This window comes from Barbatula barbatula, assembly GCF_947034865.1.
Source record: "Barbatula barbatula genome assembly, chromosome: 4".
NCBI lineage: Eukaryota > Metazoa > Chordata > Actinopteri > Cypriniformes > Nemacheilidae > Barbatula > Barbatula barbatula.
The window spans coordinates 6,762,380-6,783,711 of NC_136768.1; the positions used below are offsets into that span (position 1 = coordinate 6,762,380).

A 21,332-nucleotide genomic window follows, 5' to 3' on the forward strand; every position below is an offset into this window, starting at 1 on the left:
AACGGGCGGCAAACTGAGCCAATTAGCTGCCGGGGTGAGCGGCGGGCACCGGTGCCAACCAGAGACCCGGCCAATTAGGGCCGCTTTCTGAACACTGGCACGGCGTGTGGGCAGCAAAGGCTACAGAATTCAACGAACAAGGGAAAATCAGCGGGGAGTCTGAGCTTAAAAGACACGGGTGAAAACAGACAACGGAAAAAGTGGGATTGTACGTTACGTGGGTAATTTAGTGAACCTTCAACCAGACATCCGGACACTCACAAATTCTCATGCTGAACGTACACGGTTATCCACACATTACCATAACCCCAAAGCTCACTGAACTAAACGTGGTTTAATGTAGTTTTCCAAGCTCTGCTAGCTGACTTCTCTTTACCTGAAACAATCACACGTAGCAACACTCCGCATGGCCGACGGATCTTCAAAACCAGTGCAGTTTATGAATACTAATGCCGTTCAGTCACGCTACAGGTCGCACACACAAAGCTTTCCTGGATGGAAACAGTTTTTTTTGTCTAAGACTGAAGACATGAAGGAAACTCATATCTCTGGAGCAGGGAAGAGAGAGATTTATTTTGGCCAAATACCACCTACAAGTACATCCAATTCAAAAACCAGCAAGTCCTCTTTAATACCTGGGAAATTAAATTGTGGGGTATTATCAGTCATGGCCAGTCGGCTGTATCTAAATGTAACAGAATTTGAAGCACGCAGATTTGGGGACGTTTGCTGTGGCTGGCACTATTTAAAGGCTTGAGGAGAGAGAGAGAGAGAGAGAGAGAGAGAGAGAGAGAGAGAGAGAGAGAGAGGGGAAGCGAGAGGTGGACATATATAATCTTGAAGTACAGCTTAACTGAAGTGGTGTCTGCAATACATTCAACCATTAAATAAAAAAAATGTTCAGGCTCTAATATTTAGAGCTGATTGTGAAGGCAAAAACTCTTTCAGAAGAAAGAATACAACACTTTTTGCAACTTAATGAGATGGTTGACAGTTAAAATTGAGAGACTGAGAGTTCACATAAAGTTCAACGAATTTATTAAACCAATATCAATACTATTGCAATATCGTCAAACTTATAGCTATAAATGGATTTTAGTTTAATTTATTTAAAAAAATATATCATTTACACTGCCATTTTAAAACGGTATGACTAACATTGGTCAGCGAACCACGTTGGCTCCCATTGTACGGAGACAAAATCATCTTGACATTTCTTAAAATATCTTCTTTTGTGTTCCACGTAAGACTCACAAACAGGTTTTGAACGACATGAGGGTGAATAAATGATGGAATAAAATAGAGCAATTGTTATCTTTATTTCATTAAACATCATTTTATTCTTTTGCACTAAATGTTTGATGAGGCTCACTTTCGGGTGAGCAAAAAACAACAACGATCCTTCATGATTTACAGCGTGAGAAATGGCCAGGTGTTTCATGCTTTCTTAGGCACACATTTGGCGAGCTTTCGCTAGACGATCCATTCTTTTGTCCCAACAAATCACTTTGCCAGCCATCAAATAAGTTGCATCGGTCACTGGCTTGGAGATTGATGACTCTTGGTTTGATTGAAACGTCTGCCCCAGGGTTTGCCAGTGTCTGAATGAAATGATATGCGTCGTGATTGATTGGCTGTCCTGAACGATTGCTTGAAGGCCGGTGTCGCTGAAACCCAAACACTACTAGACTTGACGAGTTTATTAATGCCTAGAATCGCTGACAGCATGTATGCTTGAAGTGATATGAGAGAAATGCTGGGCTTGAATCACGAAGTGTTGCGAAGAAATCTATGCATAAGTATCTGTTTGGAAACAGTATTATTTTAAGATTGTCTTAAATGGGAGAGAAAAAGATAAATGATTGTGATTGATTTGCACATACAGTACCACAATGGATTCAACTGTAGTGGGGAACTGTAAGGAAATACAAGTTTTAAGGTTTTCCTTAAGCTTAACTGATGATCAGCCAAGGGATAGATTTCCAAAAGCTGCACATGACAAAATGCAAAGCCTGATTATACTATAAGTCACTTTGTATAAGTGTCTGCTATGCACAAATGTAAATGATCAGCATCTGAACTCCATGTTTATGTCCATCAAACAATGTGGCATTCATACATCCTAAACCAAAGTGGCTTACTGTGGTAACCTACATTGCAAAACGCGGGGACTTTCAGCCGAAGAAAACAGAGCTTTGCCACTAAGCTGGTGGGCTTTGAAAAAAATGATTTACGGTTGCAGGTGGGAGTCAGCGGTCGCTTTGAGAAGAAGGACAGCCATCAGAACAGAGACCTCAGAGCTCTTGGCTCGGGCAAGATAATTGGAGTAGCTCATTTGGGGGTGCGAAAGCTGTTCCTGAAGAATGCCGCCGGTGCAAGCACTCACCGGTGCTATTGTACGTGACCAACGGAGTCTGGAGACAGAAGCGTGCTCAGAATTCTGATGAGAGGGGGATCGATATCTCCTTGAAGTAGGAGAGGAACAATAAAATACACATACGCTAGCACCGGTCAGCTTAATAGTTCGCAACCTTTGAAACGCTAGTTTTGTGACTTGGGCATTAGGCTACAGTATGTTTTGGCAGAGCAAATTTAGAAATGCTAATTTAACCGCCAGCGGGAATCCGTAAACCTGCTAAAACTATTCAATACTGCCTTTAAGTCTAGCGGCTAACCTTCCCCCTTGCGAATTATCTTTGAAAAGTCAAAAAGTGATCAAAAAGTACCGCTTTTTCTTAAAATGGACGTAAATCTCTTTCTGTTTCACCTTTCAAGACGGTCTCCGTGCTTTAAAGTGGTTGGAGCTCACACACAAAACCAAGAATTCAAGTTTAAGTGAAACTAATTTAAACATGGCTTGACGTTCAAGACCTACCCAAGTCACACTGACATAGAAAGTCCAACAGATCGCACCAAGATCTCCACACAACCTCTGCTTAAACCGCCCGAACGCTCTAAAAACGGGACTTATGCCGCAAGAACCTGCTGCTCCGTGTTAATGTCCCGGAGTGACCGTGTACCATACGGCTAATGCATTTGTAAGGCAAACTGCAGAAAACGCTGAAGTGTGGCACTGCGGAACACAGTAGGAACGCATTTCAAAGCCTGATTGATGTTTAATGATTGAGCGCCTCGCAGTCAGGCAGAAACACACTCGGAGGAAGGAGCTAGTCTACTTGGACAAAGGACTTAACAAATCGCCTTTGAAAGGTCCATCTATTCAAAGCGTGCTGAGAGCAGCAGAACCATATACTACCACAGCAAGGACTTTCAAACACATATTGATGTTTGGAGGCTATTTAAACTCATTTCAATTTCCAATTACTAACAGGTTGAACGGTACTTTGCGATAAAAGAATAACGTATTGATTAACTCGCCATATCTCGCACTTTAATAACCGCATTCTCACATTGGTGATGTTTTAATCCATTTTTAATTCAACGAGGTCTTTTGCTCTAACAAAAACACAGGTGGCGCACACGCATGCTAAAATACATCAGTTTACACAATAGCCCCACAAATGATTCGATGACAAAACATGAAAACCGAAATTCCATTTGTGGCTGAAAAGCGAGAAATTACAATGTGAGTCTGACAGAAATGTATCTCCGGCCTTCCAGGAGAGGAAAAAGTCATTTCAAGGAGGTAAAGTACGGAAATAAAAGAAAATACTTTTATGATAGCACTGTCAGAACCGATGATTACATGAGAAAAAGTGGCATGAATCGGGCGATAACCCTTCAAATTCTATTAAAGAAACTCCGCTCAGAAAGGACTAAAAATTGAGAGGGCTGAAATCCGTGTGATGATGTCGGTCAGTGAGAATTTTCTGTTTAAAGAAAAAAAACTAATTTTCCTGTGTGTGTTCCTTTCACAACCACAGGAAATATATTACCTGGCAAGTTTCCCGTCATTGATCCATTTGACTTATTTACACCCGCATGGCTATTTTCTAAAAGCTGCGCACCAAAAACAGCAAAATAATTATCAAAGTAGGGATGCACCGATATGTACATTTTGGCCGATAACGATAACCGATGATTCTTTAACATTGGAAGGCGATTACCAATATATTGGCTGATATACAGTATCTAGACATTAATATAACATTTCCTAAGACTGAAACAAAAGCTTTTAGTTGAAAACATTCAATGCAGAATACAAGGTAACCGTTAGTTCTCTTTTTCCCCTGAAAATCATGTACCAAGTCTACTGTACACTAGTTAAAGATTATTTAACCTTCATCTTTCTGGTATATTTTCTATTCGACAAACAAATTATAGATATTGTTCGAGAGCAACCCAGAAACATTTTCTTAATAGCCACATGTCTTAAAGGTCTCAAGACAGAAAGCATTCAGACAGCAGTCTGATTCAAACAATATGCTTTTGTTCCTATAATTTACAAATTGATAAATAATGTATCTACATACTGTACCTACATCAACAATGTTTTGCTAATAGCGGTAAGTGAATGATCGCGATAGAAAGACAGTCTTGTACAGTATTTTAACTGTGAGCAGCGTGTAGCTGAAGAAGTTTAACCAGAGGAAATGATTTATGGCCTATAATATATCGGCCTGCATTTTAAACACATTCAAAATGTCCATTTATCGTCCGATACTGATATTGCCGACAATTTATCGTACACTGCTTTTATTCAATACGCATTTATATGTATTGCTGTGTAGCACTAGTTGCACTGAACTAGTTGCATGGAGCATTTTCATTGTATGCATGGTGCTTTTGTGTCTCTAATGACCATTCATTTAAGTTAAATGATAAAAGAGCAAATGAAATTTTTGTGTGAAGTATTCCTTCTCCTTTCATATTTAATTAAATGCCTATTCCCTTTGCATCATCTTATGTTGCAGTTTTATTGGCTAGTAGTAACGGTCCAGTGTGCAGAAGGATACAGCTTTCATCCGTCAGCAGTCTGACTCCTGATAAACCCATAATATTGAGTAACACTCATGCAATAGCAATTTGTTACTCCAGCATGATTCATTATTGGTATCACTGACAACTGCTGGCGGCTTTGTGCCTTACTGTATTATACTGTATTGCAATGGGAGGCAATTGAATTAGAATGGATTGTCTCTTTTGGCCTGCTGGAATCTATGTTTGTATTTGTTTCCAAGACTCTTTAAAATCTAAATGTAGCCAAAATCCGGCACGACAGTAAAATGTAGCCGAAACTGGAAATGTAATTTGCCAATGACGATGGCCTTAAGGTGAGTCTATGTCTGACCGGCTTATAAAGAACAAACTTTGTAATGAGCCCGGTACCAACAAATCAAAAGAAAACAACAAATCCTGCACACGAAATGCCCCGAGCTGCCCCCTCCTCTCTCTGCTTTAGATTTACCCGACGTTCCCAATAACGATTTCCCAATTTTCTCTCTCAAACACACACACACACACTTGCACCTTCCAGCTGTGAATTACAGCCCATCTCCCCCAAAAATGATTCATTCTTCTATTACAGAGATGACTGTGTGAAATGAGCTATGTAATCAATACCATACGTTTGTAAACAGCTTCGGTTCTCCTGGGAACCCGTTTTTTTACTCCGTGCTCAAATAATCTGTGCCCTGTCAAAACAATATAGGGGCCTCTAGTCCTACAATGTGTTTACAAGGGCAATTTGGCTGCCCGCAAATAAAATTACCTTACCCTGGTATGTCCGTCTATACTGGTGTGACTTAGCAGAGAATTCAAAGGAGATGTAAATCAGTGGGCTTATGGTTAAATGTGACTGTGTGTTTAGTAGATATTGATGTTTGTGTATGTGGCCATGTTGTTTTGGATGTGTGCCTGTCTGTTGGCTTTGGACTGCGTATATATGCGTGTTTGGCCACATGTTTATTTACATATATTGCGTCTCTATGTCATGTCTGTGTAGAAATGATGTGTGTTTGCTGATGTCCACTCCCTGTAATTGTCCTTTTGTATAAACAAGAATGTGGGAAAGTGCCCAAACATCACTGTCAGTCAAGCTCAGCCAATCAGATGACACGATCTTTCATAAGTTCCAACAACCAGCCAATCCGATATAGTCACATAGCTCTCATTACTACTCCGGCTCTGGTAGATGGCACATCATTAAAATGATGCGGATGCTGAGAAGTACACATTTCTTTAAGCTCAAGGCTGTGTTAAAGGGACAGTTCACACATAAATGACAATTCTGTCGTCATTGAGTTGCCCTCATGTTGTTCCAAATCTGTTTAAAAATCTTTCTTTTGATGAACACAGGGAAATATATTTGCAATAATTGTAACTAAACAGTTCTTGGCCGAAGGAAAAATTACAATGTATTCAATAGTGCCGGGAACTGTTTGTTGCAAATATCTTTCTTCCTGTTTAGTCATATTCCTTTCTGGGTGAGCTATCTCTTTAAATAAGTTTTGCAATTTATTTCAACAAAGTCCATTTTTACCTACACGGTCTAAACCACATTCATATGTGATCTGTAACCCAAATGTGTTCCAGTCTGAATGGTCAGATAAAATTTCAAAAGCAAAATTTTACTTTTTCCACAATGACTGACTACTCTTAGGTCTCCGGCCATCATTAAGACACACAGATATTGACTACATGGTGTGAATAAACAGATCTAATTTCCTCATTTCATGCTAGATCCAGTCAACGGTCTTAAATCCAAGATGTGAAACCATACTGTATTTATAGATGAGCAGTGCGAACAATGTTTTAGCTGCACACAACAAGGCCAAAGTCATGCAGTAGAGTTTTATTATGTACTCACATAGATCTGAGCTCGTAATCTCTCGTCCTCAGCGCTGACTCGCTCTCTCAGTATGGCTTTCTTGACGTTGTCCTCGGCACTTGCTTTTTTCATTGCCAGGATCCTGCTCACCTCATCCTTGACCTGGGCCTCGGTCTCTGCATGGGCCTTAGATCTTTCCTTTTCCAGCCTGAACGTAAAGGAAGAGGAGAAAAACACAGAACACAGACACTATCAGATACCATGGTGGTCTACAGTCTCATCTGCATATATAATTGCAATTCGAATGCCATCTATTTAAGATATGCTGCTTGCACCCATTGACTTGGTTTTGTGTCCATGCAATAGAAGTGAATGGGTGCCACTGTTGTTCGGTAACCAACATTCTTCAAAATATCTCCTTATGTGTTCTGTGGAAGAAAGAAAGTCATACGGGTTTGAAATTAGAAGAGGCTGAATAAATGATGACAGAAGTTTCTATTTTTGGGTGAACTATCCCTTTAAGTAAGATTTTGAATATATTGGCTGACTTTAAGTTATTGAATGGATGTGTATCATTTTTTTTGATGTTTTTGATATAATTCTGTGGCGCTACTTGGATTTTTGGCTGGAATGTTGAGAGTTATGAGCAGTCACCAGATTCTCACAGTTGCCTAGCAACCGCAGCACCATTAAGCAGAAGGCTTGATTTGTAAAGTAAACTCAGGCAAACTGTAATCTGTGATGCTCTGTTTTCAATCAAATAGCAGCCGTGTAAAAAAATAAACCAAAAAAATATAAAAGCGAGAGCTGAAAAGGGCAATAAGAGAGCGGATAATTGTAACGTTATCATAACAAACACAAACGGAAGATTTCAAAGATGTATTGGAAAATTCAACAAAAGTTGATAATTGCAAACAGACTGAAATATAGAGGAAAACAACCTTGAATTTTTCTTGACCAAACACAAGCGAGAACTGATCTCAAAGATTTGCTAGATTTGACTTTAGATTTGATTGCATGTGGAAGTAGTAAATACAGAAAGTAAAATAAATGTTTGTGTCGTCTTCTCGCGCAGCTGTGTGTGTGCACACCCCATTGAGCAATTTCTTCTCCAGAGATAAAAAGTGAGCGACTTCAGCCATGTCCAGTTTCAGTCTACTGAACTGGACACAAATCAGCACAACACATCCATCATAACTTCCCTCTTCAGCATTGTGTGTGTTTCTACAGAGTAAAAATAGGCCAAAAGTGTGCAGACAAGATGGTGTCATCCGCAGGCCAACAAAACACATTTAAGTGCACGTACAGAAAATAAACAACAAAAATTGGGAGTAAAAACCTGCACATATACAACAGCCACCTTTCTAATCTATGATCAATGCAGGTAACAAAGCAAACGTCTGTGTACAAAACCTTCATGTACAACACAAATTTAAGTTGACGGCCTTGACGGAAAAGGTTTGAGGCCCATGTTGATGCATTATTCTGATACTCTGCTGCATCCTAAATCCAATGAGGTTATCTTCTACAGAAAAAGATATGAACTGCACGAAAAGTAAAATATTACTTTGAAGAAGAACGGCTATTGACGCAAACAGGAGAGAATAATCTATTGACAAAGACAAAATGTTCCTTCCTTGCTTTTCACAGTAGACTAATATGGGGGTTAGATGACCTTAACAATCTAATAAAGGCAAATCGAAAAGTTTTTCAATAATTCAAGCTATAGTTGATGAACCCCTTTCACTTTCTCTTTGTTATAAATAAGTTATGCTTTGACAATGTCAGATGGACAATACTGGAACCACTCTGCCATCATTTTTTTTTAGCCCTATTGTTCTTTCATGTTATATAGCATATAATCTTACTATGAGGATGGTCACCATTTATGCAGCCTAGTGTTGTTTCAAATAACAAAACATTTTGTAATACATTTTCTTTCAGTTCTAGTCATAGTGACCACATCTCCCCATCATGAAAGTCATGTGGTGGATGTCAGGTCTTGTAAAGTCATTTTTGTTTAACCAAAGTAAAAATTTAATAAAAATAATAAAATAAATATACGCACACATATATATAATCATATATACACACACATATATGTAAAACATTTTGTATCAATCCAAGTTATAACAATCAAACTGTAGGTTGTTTTGATTGAGTTAATAACATAACAAAATAATAAAAACATGACAACACATTCAAATACAAGGTTTAGAATTTTAATAAACTCTGTTCCTGCAAATAAACGAATATTTAATATTATAATAAATAGTTTTAGCATCAGCGCAATGTGACACCGTGTCTGCACCGGATGCGACTGGCGAGACACGCCACGAAACATGGCTTGTTCTAATGGGATTGTCAATCAGCATCTAGTGTGGACAAAAATGCCAATTATAATGGTTTCTAATGTCTTTAAAAATGGGCTGAACCTCGATACACATTTGCTGTTTACTTTGAGACTGTTCCCGTACCACAGGGACAAATACTGTTTACCATCCTTCACATGCATGAAGCGCAAACCTCTCTACGCCTACAGGACCTGGTATCTGCTATCCCACCATCTGGCTATCTCTCTCGCAATTTAGCTCAACACTTATTCCAGACAAAACGGGATGTGACACACCTGTATAACACTTATAGAATGTTTCCCCCTGCAACAGCGTTTAAAGGAGCCATGCATTATTAAAACAGAAAAGGAATGTGCAAGAATGCCGGGATTTAATATTTCATGAGGTTGCCCGTGGCCCCTCCCCGGCTGTTGGCCATGTGGCTGTTCCTTTATGGCTCACGGTGGGGGGGAAGTGTTCCCCTGGGAAAAGACTATAAGACTGATACTATAATTGTCAAATAATGAATAAACGCAAAGCTGTGCGCCTGTAGCTTTAATGACACAATTTGTCTTGGGCGGTAGCGCAGCTCTGGCATCGGCCTCTGATGGATTCGACAGAGGAACTTTCTGTAAAATAAGAATTTGTTAGGACTGTTATTTTCAAACAATATTTTCACCAATCCGCTGTAAATTAGAGGTTGGGAAAAATAGGGGACAAACAGTGATCAAGTCAAATGGTGACATGGATATAATGAAAACAAACACTGAGGCTCCTTGCATGCCTCCGGGAGGGCAACATATGCATGTATTTCAGCTGTGAATGAAAGTGGGCAAGAGCATCATGGTGGGCTGCGATAATAAGTAAACATTACGTCTGTTCGTATATGCATGCAAGACCTAATGCATATATTCTTATGTATACAATATTATTAAAGTGATATTTCACCCCAAAACTCATCATTTACTCACCCTTTTGTCATTTGAAACCTGTATGACTTTCCTTCTTACGTAGAACACAAAGTAAGATATTTTAAATAGCGCCCATTCACTCGCATTGGTTTTGTGTCCATACAATGGAAATGAATGAGTGCCAGTGCTGGTCAGCTACCATCTTTCTACCAAATATCATAAAGGTTTGAAATGACAAGAGGGTGAGTAAATGATGACAGAACTTAATTTTTGGGATCACTTTAATAGAATAATTAAAGGACACAAAACTTGGAAACCATGGAGTTTCTAAAGCTCAACATGTCTCATAATAGACATGAACATCATGCCCACACATATTTGTGAGCAAAGTATTTTGTGTATGCAGCTTCCACACAAAATAATAATAATAAAATGTTTGTATAATAAATAAAAGTGTTGAAAACACTGTATTCAATGCCAATTCGAGTAATTTAAGGATTAATTTACACATTTGGCCAATGCTTTCACCCAATGTGACTTGCATTCAAGGCTATATTTTATAGGCCTAGTGTTAGACGCTACAGGAAGATGCTAGAAACTCCAACAAATGCCAAATTCCAAGACCTGTTCACTGAAAATAAAACCTTTGTGTTCGAATGTTTTAAAACCAACAAGAGAAACCAATAATAAAAAGAATCAAATTTCTAACAAATATAAACACAAAGCAGTGAAGGTGAAATGCTATTTCTTTGAGGTCAGGGGTGTAAGAACAGCTTCATGGCCCAAGGTGCACCCTCATTCTCTGTCTCCCTGAGGACCGTCTGTAATCCTGGCTGATTCTCTTTGCGCTCGAGATCTTTTTGCTGAGGCAGCATTGGGCAGGTCAGCCAACTCGTTCTGTGCTTTTGATCTGCAGAACGGTTCTGCTCTACTGCCTGCTGCAAATCTGCTTTTAGAAAGGGCCGCAAAGGCACTGCACACACAGGCTCCCGCTCTCGGGATAAGCACGAACGCATCACAAACGACTCTTGCAGATTATTGAACGCTTACGAATGCGTGAATGTGTCCACGTATCTTTTCCTATTTTAAAAGCAGTTACATTTTCAAACACAAGCCAAAGGGCCCGCAAAGTAATTTACCACAAACACACTCACAATAATAAAAAGAAAGAACGTATATTTCAAAGCTGCGATCTCTCTGTTTGCCTCTCTATCGCCATCTCTGTCTGTTTAAAACATAAACCTGCAGCTTACTTTACATACTTTCTTATCTTTACGTACATTTACTGCAAAACATTTACTTTATTTTCACTACATTGTAAAGAATAATATCATACTTTTCACTGCGCTACATTATAGAAATACCTGTTGTTATTTAAAATTAATACATGTTTTATATTTTATTTTTATTCAAAGCATTTACTTGAATAAAAGTAACTAGATGGTTAATGTGCATTAAATAACATCATGCAGTGTTTATTGGTGGAGTAAAAACACGCTGATAAAATCCAACTTTATTAAAAGTTCATTTAAATACACAGAAAGATTCGTGAGGAAATTAAGTGGAAAGTTATGTATACTTCACATGTAGGGACACCTTATATATATCTTAGATGAACGGCCGGAAGCCAGTAGCATTAAAGGTCGCTGCTAAATTAAGTTGGCACAGTCTGACAAATCTACCAGCGGAACTCTTCCAGGAATTTAGTCCCTATAAAGGGCACCACGGTAGCCAAACTTCGATCAGCTTTGATGATGTAGAGATACATCCAATCTCTGATTTGTTTAATTAAATCATCTGGAAAAAATATGAACTAAATGAGCTCTCTGGAAAACCATGAAACATGTTCATGTATGTTTGAACAAAATGCATAAACAGAAGTATAACTCTGTTAAGGTCTGTTTCCAAAGGCCATCTCTCAAATAACCTGACTGTAAATGGACCAAAAACCAAAGGAAAATTCTAGAAAAGCAAACTGAACACACATCGCAGCAAACTAGATGTTCACCATATTCTAACTGATAGAATGTGTACGTTTGTCTCAAACAAAGCTCCACCTGAAGGCGAGGTTAGAGAACGCCAATATAAGGTCTTCAGAAATCAAAGCCACAGGCTAATTTCTGTCAATTCGATCCTGCAGTCTCGAAAGGGCACTTTTAAAACACAACACATCCCAGGAAGGGGAAGAAAAAGGAATGAAAGAAATGGGAGTTGGAGAAAGCTAAATGGAAGACAACATTAAGGACAATATTGATTCTGTCCTTCCAAGCATGACATCATGGTCAATAAAGCCCCTACTTTCCCTTAATGGCGTTGCCGAGGCGATGGGATGGAGCACTCTGCCTCGGTTGCTTCAACAACAATGCTGTAAAACAACAGAACCTGCCCTTAAATTTACTTTTATAGCTGACAGAAAATAAACTCCCTGTCAATAGCAATTTCTGTAGGTCAGACTGTTGGCCTAACTGTATGAGTGGAACTGGAGCAGAGACTCAATGCTGGTGCATTCATCACCAGCTATAGGAGAATCAAACTGATTGAGTAGTTAAAGAGCCTGCACGCAGAGAACCCACGAGTAAAGTGTGATGGTTTGAGAACGAGGAAAATATAAAGAGTTCTGGGAATGTTCAGTCCTAAGCCTGTGAATGGACGGGAAGTGATTCCCGTCTGTGAATTTCTTGGAACTCCGTATTGATGCTTGTGACTCTTTGGTGGCTTCTTTTTCCAAAACGTAATGTTTTCTGGTCCTTTAAAACTCTTAACTCAACGGCTTCCATGCTGTTTTTGCTGTTACCCCAGTTTGGAAAGAAAAAGACATTCTACAGCATAACCAAAGCAACTTAAATGTGAATTATTTAGGACTGAATTACAATTGTGTCATAGTTTTCAAACCTGCAGGACTTTGCTTCTTCTGCAGATGACAAAAGACATTTTGAATACTGTTGGTCACCAAACATTATAATCCCCCACTGACTTCCATTGTATGAACAAAACCACTGAGACATTTCTCAAAATATCTTCTTTTCACAAAAGATATACAGGTTTTAAATGACACGAGGTAAATAAAAGATATCCCAATTCTTATTTTCAGATTGAACTATCCCTTTAACTATGCTAAAATCACCGTAATGCACACCGATACATAGGTTTTTACTTTATTACACACCTAACCCATCACATGCATCACATTCCTAACAGTTCTGCATGAGTGTATGCGCATATTCACCGCTGGTTCAGCTCCTCTTGTGCTTTTTTCCTCTCCTCCTCCAAACCTCTCTGCAGTTCCTCCGTGATCTTTCTTCTGAGCTCCGACTCATCCACTGAACAGAAGACAATACACAAATGCACATTAGACGCTGAGCTTACGCAAGAACACCAGATGGTTATTTCAACGTGTTTGACTTCGATGTTATGAGCCACATGTCACAAAAGGCAATGCACTGTGGGTAATAAAGCTGAATGTTTGCCTTGAAACTGCGTACTTTCGGTGTGTCAGAGGAAAGCTGCGCTAGTTTTGTAAAAGTTTGCCAGTGCAGTGATGTGGGATTTTCCCAGCCCTCAGGACAGTTCAGCCTTATGAGGAGGAGCGGGACCGTGATGTAGAGAACGAGGGCTCTATACGGTTATGCGCCAACGATGACTTTTGTGTGTCATAACAGTCACTTTCAAACACACACTTGTACTTTCAAACTTACAGTCAATCGTGTCCGTGTGTGTCCTGTTCCTTATCTGGATTGCTAATTGCCCGTGAAAGCACATTGGCTATACAGAGGACAGACTCTGCCAGCAGAAAAAAAAACACCGCACTGCAGAGACCCAGAGATATGCTACCGCATAGAAAATCTGAGAGTTTAGGGGGACTTAATCACCCTTTTTAAAATATTTTCCCACGTTTTAGAATTACAGTAAAATCATTGAATGATGAAAGAACACAAACATAACTATGGGAATAATAATAATAATAAAAACAGCTAAATAAAAAAAAAAACACTCCATTTTAATTGAACCATTAAGCATATACCTTCAGATCATAAAGACCAACTGCTGAACGTTTTAATGAAAACCTCTACACAATGATAAGTCAATGCAACCCATTGAGTTTCAACAAAAAAAAGTAGAAAACAAGACACTTTTGTCTAAAACATTGACAACCACTACTATTTGTTTGTGTACCTTGATCTGAAAAATTAAGACATGGGAGCTGTCAGTTGCAATTTTTATAAACAGTCGCTGCATGGAGAAGTCAGTTTAGTGCCATATGGTTAGGTTGTATAACTGTTCATTTTAGAAACAGTATGAGGCAGTATAGCAGAGAAAGAAAACCTGTTGGGAGCTAAACGCTTAAAACTATCACTTACATCAACCTCCTTCGAAACAAATGAGACGTTCTCCTGTTTCAGTGTTGATGCCGAAACGGAAACCAAAATGAATTGTGGACGATGGCATGGCATTTATCAAACAGCGTGCAGATGTAACGGATACATGCAGACAGGTGCTGGCTAAACATCAAACCCAAAATAGCATCAAAATAAAAGTTAAATATTGAAGAAGCAGGAGGTACAAATAAAAATGGCTGAATATCGTCAAATGAATCTACCTTGCATTCCATTCCTGTTGATAATTCAACCAAGTTCACTCTCAGAACCAAACTACAGTCCTTCATTTCTGATACCCACTTATTTTTACTTTTCCAGCAAGCTAATTACCTTTTTCCAGTGTCTCACATTCGTTCACACTCTTGGTTCCCATGATTCATTCATTTAGACTAGGCTTTAATATGAAAAAGGACAGAAACAGGAAGTCCTGTGGATTCTGAAGATAACCAGCTCTTATGTTCGAACACAACCTGAGAATCTTCTGGGGGGTTTAGGAGGAGGTCACTGAGAATTTCAGAAAGACATTAACCGTGTGGGTGCCCATGTCACTCCGGAGTCAGAAAAGTAATGCTTAAAGATGAAAAACTCATCACGAGTAGATTTCTGCCTCTTTTCTCCGCAGGAATTTTGAAAAGTGGCTCCTGGGCAGTCGCGAGAAAGATAACAGACAGAGACAAATTGCACATCTCATAAGCCGTTTCATTAATCTCCAGCCCTGGCAAGTGGAGAGAGGCGGGGCTGATCAAAACCATTCTGCCTTCCTCACGAATCGACTTTCTACACATGCAGGGCTCTAGACTAACATTTGAGAGGGGTGGCATTGGTGGCACCAGCCCTTAATTCGTGGGGTGAAAAAAGAATCACTAAAACTTCATTCAAATGTGTTAAACATTCATAACCTTTACAATGATTCTTGTTAATATGGGAATTTTTACATTACATTATTCGTTATCTTTACTGTTTTGTACACAATCTTGTATTCTGCAGGAGGCAAAACATTTATTTCAGTTGCAAGCTTGAGAGCTTCACTCATTTGCTCTGTCGGTCCTTCTGCTTCATCATAGCATTACATGCGCACACCTCTTACACCCGTGCATTTCGTCTTTGGGGGCGGGGGCACTGATAGATAAGTGAAGGGGTGAAGGAGGGGAGAAGAAAATGAGTGACTGAATGCACCGCTTGCACAATATAACATTTCTGCACATTTAATGTATAATCCGCAAAAAAATATATATTGAACAAGCAGAAACCAATAAGAAAAACTGGTCACACTGGCAGGTTTTTAAACCCTTTAGTCGCAGCCTAGAGCCCTGACATGAAGAGACACTTCCGAGAAAATCAACAGGGCCCTTTTCTTTCTTATCCTCAAAATCCATTTTTGTGCTTTTCATAAACCACACCCAAACAGATCTTTTTAGTATGGGCGTGCCAAATGCAGAGAGCGCATTTAGCTTTTGACAAGCCCACAATACACTTTGTGGCCATCTTCAAGGCGATATTTAATATTTTACGGAAAGAGAAGTATGTTTACTTGTGTCTGAGACGAAGACGACATGTGTGCATGTAATTAGAGTTATAATGGAAAACCGTGTGTGGGCTCTGGGTATGAATATTCATGGTACGTTGAGAACGTGTGGGTGGATCAACCTTGACCACTGTCTTATCACGCACGGAGCTCTGCCGTGATTTAGCGATGGATTCTGTCATCCACAGCATCTCTTAATACCTCCACTCGTGGGCACACATAATCAATGCCCCTCATTAAGGTTGTGACCTTTGACCTTAGGAGCTTACACAGAAACTCTTGAGACCAGGTGAGCTGTGACAAAGACACTGTTTTAGAAGCAAGTCTAATGCATTAAGATTAGTTGTGGCTTTCAGTTTACGCGCGCTCCGTTTTAATGTTCAAGCAACCACTTTCGCATCCTAACACCTTATTTCTTTTGCACAATATGGTGTTAAATAGGGCCGGGTATCATTTAAATTTAGTGCTTACGATTCTGCTTATCCATTTAGATTCTTATCACTTCACAGTTTCGATTCCACAGTTGAAGTAAAACATTTAGATGTCAACCTGTTTGGTCATCTATCCTGCTTACTCACTGGTTCGAAAACGCAATATATACAGTCAGGTCCATAAATATTGGGACATCGACACAATTCTAATCTTTTTGGCTCTATACACCACCACAATGGATTTGAAATTAAACGAACAAGATGTGCTTTAACTGCAGACTTTTAGCTTTAATTTGAGGGTATTTACATCCAAATCAGGTGAACGGTGTAGGAATTACAACAGTTTGTATAAGTGCCTCCCACTTTTTAAGGGACCAAAAGTAATGGGACAGATTAACAATCATAAATCAAATTTTCAATTTTGAATACTTGGTTGCAAATCCTTTGCAGTCAAATACAGCCTGAAGTCTGGAATGCATAGACATCACCAGACGCTGGGTTTCATCCCTGGTGATGCTCTGCCAGGCCTCTACTGCAACTGTCTTCCGTTCCTGCTTGTTCTTGGAGCATTTTCCCTTCAGTTTTGTCTTCAGCAAGTGAAATGCATGCTCAATCGGATTCAGGTCAGGTGATTGACTTAGCCATTGCATAACATTCCACTTATGTTCCTTAAAAAACTCTTTGGTTGCTTTCGCAGTATGCTTCGGGTCATTGTCCATCTGCACTGTGAAGCGCCATCCAATGAGTTCTGAAGCATTTGGCTGAATATGAGCAGATAATATTGCCCGAAAAACTTCAGAATTCATCCTGCTGCTTTTGTCAACAGTCACATCATCAATAAATACAAGAGAACCAGTTTCATTGGCAGCCATACATGCCCACGCCATGACACTACCATCACAATGCTTCACTGATGAGGTGGCATGCTTTGGATCATGAGCAGTTCCTTTCCTTCTCCATACTCTTCTCTTCCCATCACTCTGGTACAAGTTGATCTTGGTCTCATCGGTCCATATGATGTTGTTCCAGACCTGTGAAGGCTTTTTTAGATGTTGTTTGGCAAACTCTAATCTAGCCTTCCTGTTTTTGAGGCTCACCAATGGTTTACATCTTGTGGTAAACCCTCTGTATTTACTCTGGTGAAGTCTTCTCTTGATTGTTGACTTTGACACACATACACCAACCTCCTGGAGAGTGTTCTTGATCTGGCCAACTGTTGTGAAGGGTGTTTTCTTCACCAGGGAAATAATTCTTCGTTCATCCACCACAGTTGTTTTCCGTGGTCTTCCGGGTCTTTTGGTGTTGCTGAGCTCACCGTTTCATTCTTTCTTTTTAAGGATGTTCCAAACAGTCGATTTGGCCACACCTAAAGCTTTTGCTATCTCTCTGATGGTTTGTTTTGTTTTTTCAGCCTAATGATGGCTTGCTTCACTGATAGTGACAGCTCTTTAGATGTCATATTGAGAGTTGACAGCAACAGTTTCCAAATGCAAAATAGCACACATGAAAAGAACTCTGAACCTTTTATCTGCTCCTTGTAAATGGGAGAGTGAGGGAATAACACACACCTGCCCATGGAACAGCTAAGCAGCCAATTGTCCCATTACTTTTGGTCCCTTAAAAAGTGGGAGGCACATATACAAACTGTTGTAATTCCTACACGTTCACCTGATTTGGATGTAAATACCCTCAAATTAAAGCTAAAAGTCTGCAGTCAAAGCACATCTTGTTCGTTTCATTTCAAATCCATTGTGGTGGTGTATAGAGCCAAAAGATTAGAATTGTGTCGATGTCCCAATATTTATGGACCTGACTGTATACTGTATATAGGTATATATTTATATTTATGAGCACCGTTTTTTCGTCTATATACACAAAACGGCACTGATGTATTTTCAGACATGTCAGTGCAAGCAGTTTTCATTTTAGACAGACACATTTTATTTTAGTCTAGGACTAATCTTAAGCCCTATATGGGAAACCACCCCAATACGTATACGACATATAAAATGCCAATTTTAACACCGATATCATTTATAACACCCTTTTCAGACGGTAGAATAATTGTTGCAAAACAATGTCCGTTTACTTTATATGTACATCACAAACTAACGCCATTACGGTTGTCATGACCAAGAAAAAATGAGCGAGCAAGAGGGATGAACAAGTGGGAGAGAAAAGCATGAGACAGAATGAGGCGTAGGGAGTTATAGATAGACAGAGACAGAGTGCCGTGCCTCCATGGTAGAGCTCATTAAGCAGATCTGTGTCTCATTAACAGGAGTATGTCTTGTTATGCGCGACGCAGGCGGGCATCTCTTTTCCTTCTTTCTGAGCACAGCCAGTTCAATGTGTCAGCCGCTGCCCACAGTCTCTGCAGCTAACACCACTATTAAAGTCCGAGAGGGCACACATACATTTCCACAGATAGTTCACTTGACGGCTTTTCAGAGACTCTGTTTCAATACACATTAGATGTGCCTAATTACGCGGAGGTGGACGAGAACTCACAGCTCGAAAAGTGAAAAAGTCACGCCATTTTAACCGTCACCGATGGGAGACGGGGCGCGATTTGGTGTTAAGACAAAATGACAGACCCGGCGTTGAATTTAGAAATGAAATATGTGGCTCAATAAAGTTGTCACTGTGCTGTAATGAGAAGCCCCAAAATGGGATGCAGTGTTTCCTACATCAAAGAGCCGTTTGATTGTTTGTTTTTTAGCTTAGTTTAGAAACATTGAATTATTGTTTTTGCTTTCTTTTGCTTAGTTTAGAAACACACTGAAACTGTTTTACTACGTGTAATTGTTGGTCAGTATGAGATGGAATCAGCTGGAGAGGATATTTATATTTCACAGAGAATTTCATTGCACCCAAATTTGCATAGGCCCAAATGTGTAGGATGAGTAATCAATATTTTCAGTGTTTTTTATTTATTCTTAATTGCTAATATAACTTCACTAGCACATACATGGATTCAAGCTAACACGTATCTGATATTGAGAATATGTTCTGGCATATCGATAGTTAGAACCGTTTGAAACACCACGTGCATCTATTACCGGACAGGGTCTTACGTTTAATGAAAAGCAAAACGGTTGAAAATGTCATCGACTCGACACGCATTTAGGAGGGGACGCTGCTTGTGGTACCTCGGAGGCCAAAGTGGCTTAAGTGGAGTTCCTAATTACAGCATTGATTCATTAACTCTATTACAAGTTAGAATTAATTGTTTCATTAGCATTCAGGCACAAGCTATGAATCATAATATAAAAGTTCACAGGCTCATTCGCTCGCATCAAGAGCGCTGAACTTTTGGGAGGAAAATAAAATATCAGACATCTGTAATCTCATTTTCAAAAATCTATATTGTAGTATTCCAAATAAATATTCATCAAAGTAGGACACAGAACCACATGCTGTGAATTTATGATTGATGTCTTTAAGAATATTTTCAGTTTCAAAAAATTTCCAAAGAATGACTTGACGTACAAGATCGGCACTTCGCACGGGTGTGCAAATACATGTTTACAAGATCCAATTTGCCCAAGGACTGCCATTAACGTTCATGAATGACAGGCTGTGAAGTGTACTATGCAATTTAAAGACCTAAATGTGTAACTCGTATTTTCACAGTTGGACAGAATGAATATGTGTGCCAGCGTTATGTTACAAAACAATCTGATTCACCAGCTGGGCAAGCCACAGGTTCTAGTGCAGTTTGAGGAGGGTGGGGGATAGTTTGAGAAGTGGAGGCCACAGGTGCAACAAGGTCAGCTGGAGGGGAGGGTGCAGTTATTAACACAGGTGGAGGAGAGACCGGCTCGGATGCAGTTTTATAAACACAAGAGGCTGGACCAGACTCAACCAGGGGAGGAGGTGTTAGTGGCTCCATGGGTGCAGAAGGTGTGGAAAACTCAAAACCAGGAGGGGCAGATTTAGCAGGGGGAGGAGAGGGGCTGGGCTTGGCAGAGAAAGGTGGGGTAATTATGCGTTCAGGTGGAGAGGTTGTAAAAAGGTCAACGGTAGCAGCAGGTGGAGCAATGGACTCACCTGCAGGGGTCGATCCAACACCCGCTGATTCAGCTGAGGGGGTAGGTGGTGCAGGGGAGGACACAGTCCCGGTCACAGGTGGAGGTGGAAGGGGTTCAAATGGAGGGATATTGGCACCAGGGCTGGCAAAAGATCAACCATGGGGGGTGAGGCAGGTGGGGTTCTGGAGGGTGATTGGGTCTTTGAGGGGTCAGAGGGTTCCTTCATGCGGTTTATGACCTTCTCTGAGAGCTAAAGAACAAGAAGAAAGGGAAAAAGTGTGAGTCCTTTGACAATCTTAGCAGGCCAAATCCTAAACAGTGTCAACTTTTTGTCTACTTAACTAAACTACCGTCCAGAGGTCTGAGGTCACTTGACCCAATTTAATTTGTTTTCCTGTTCTTAAAAACGTTTTGATTGGTTTATGCACATAGTTTACTTATATTCTAACATGTGGAAATAAAATATACATATTGATAAACAATTAACAAGTGAGTCTAAACTTTTGAAAGGTAGTTTACATACACAAATAAATCAAATTCTTGAGTACTGAAAGGATGGGGGTGCTTAAAGACGACGTGACTGACGTAATAGGCATTCAAAACTCGTGCACGTAAACACTGAAGACCAAATACACGTGTATGCTACAAAACACATACTCAAGTAACTGCAAACAAATTAGAAAAATACACTATTAGTCGTTGCTGACATAAGCAACTTATGTAAAGAGGGCACTGTCTGACCTATATAACAGTTACAGGGGGACACAGTACACCCATGGTGCTTGAAGTGCAACAGAACAGGGACAGTAAGGGGCGTAATGCATGTACAGTTAAAAACTTGTACAAGTTTGTTCTCCACGGCCCAACGAAGATCGACATTAATGCAAATGTGAATGAAAGTCAAATAACTGAATTTGACAGTTGAAGGTTTACACATGCATGTGTCACTCACCCTTATGCCCTTCACTATGGTTATGTTCTCATTCTCATCC

General features: G+C 39.8%; 1 protein-coding gene across 1 annotated transcript in view; it reads right to left on the bottom strand.

Moving 5' to 3' along the window:
- Positions 1 to 21,332, bottom strand: part of chchd3a (coiled-coil-helix-coiled-coil-helix domain containing 3a) — a gene marked incomplete at its 5' end in the record, with an annotated part of 51,403 nt that overhangs the window by 29,821 nt on the left and 250 nt on the right. Inside the window, 5 exon segments of the mRNA XM_079454383.1 lie at positions 6,770 to 6,938; positions 13,201 to 13,294; positions 20,360 to 20,462; positions 20,465 to 20,590; positions 21,293 to 21,325. Of these exon segments, the coding sequence (XP_079310509.1) occupies positions 6,770 to 6,938; positions 13,201 to 13,294; positions 20,360 to 20,462; positions 20,465 to 20,590; positions 21,293 to 21,325 (525 nt within the window).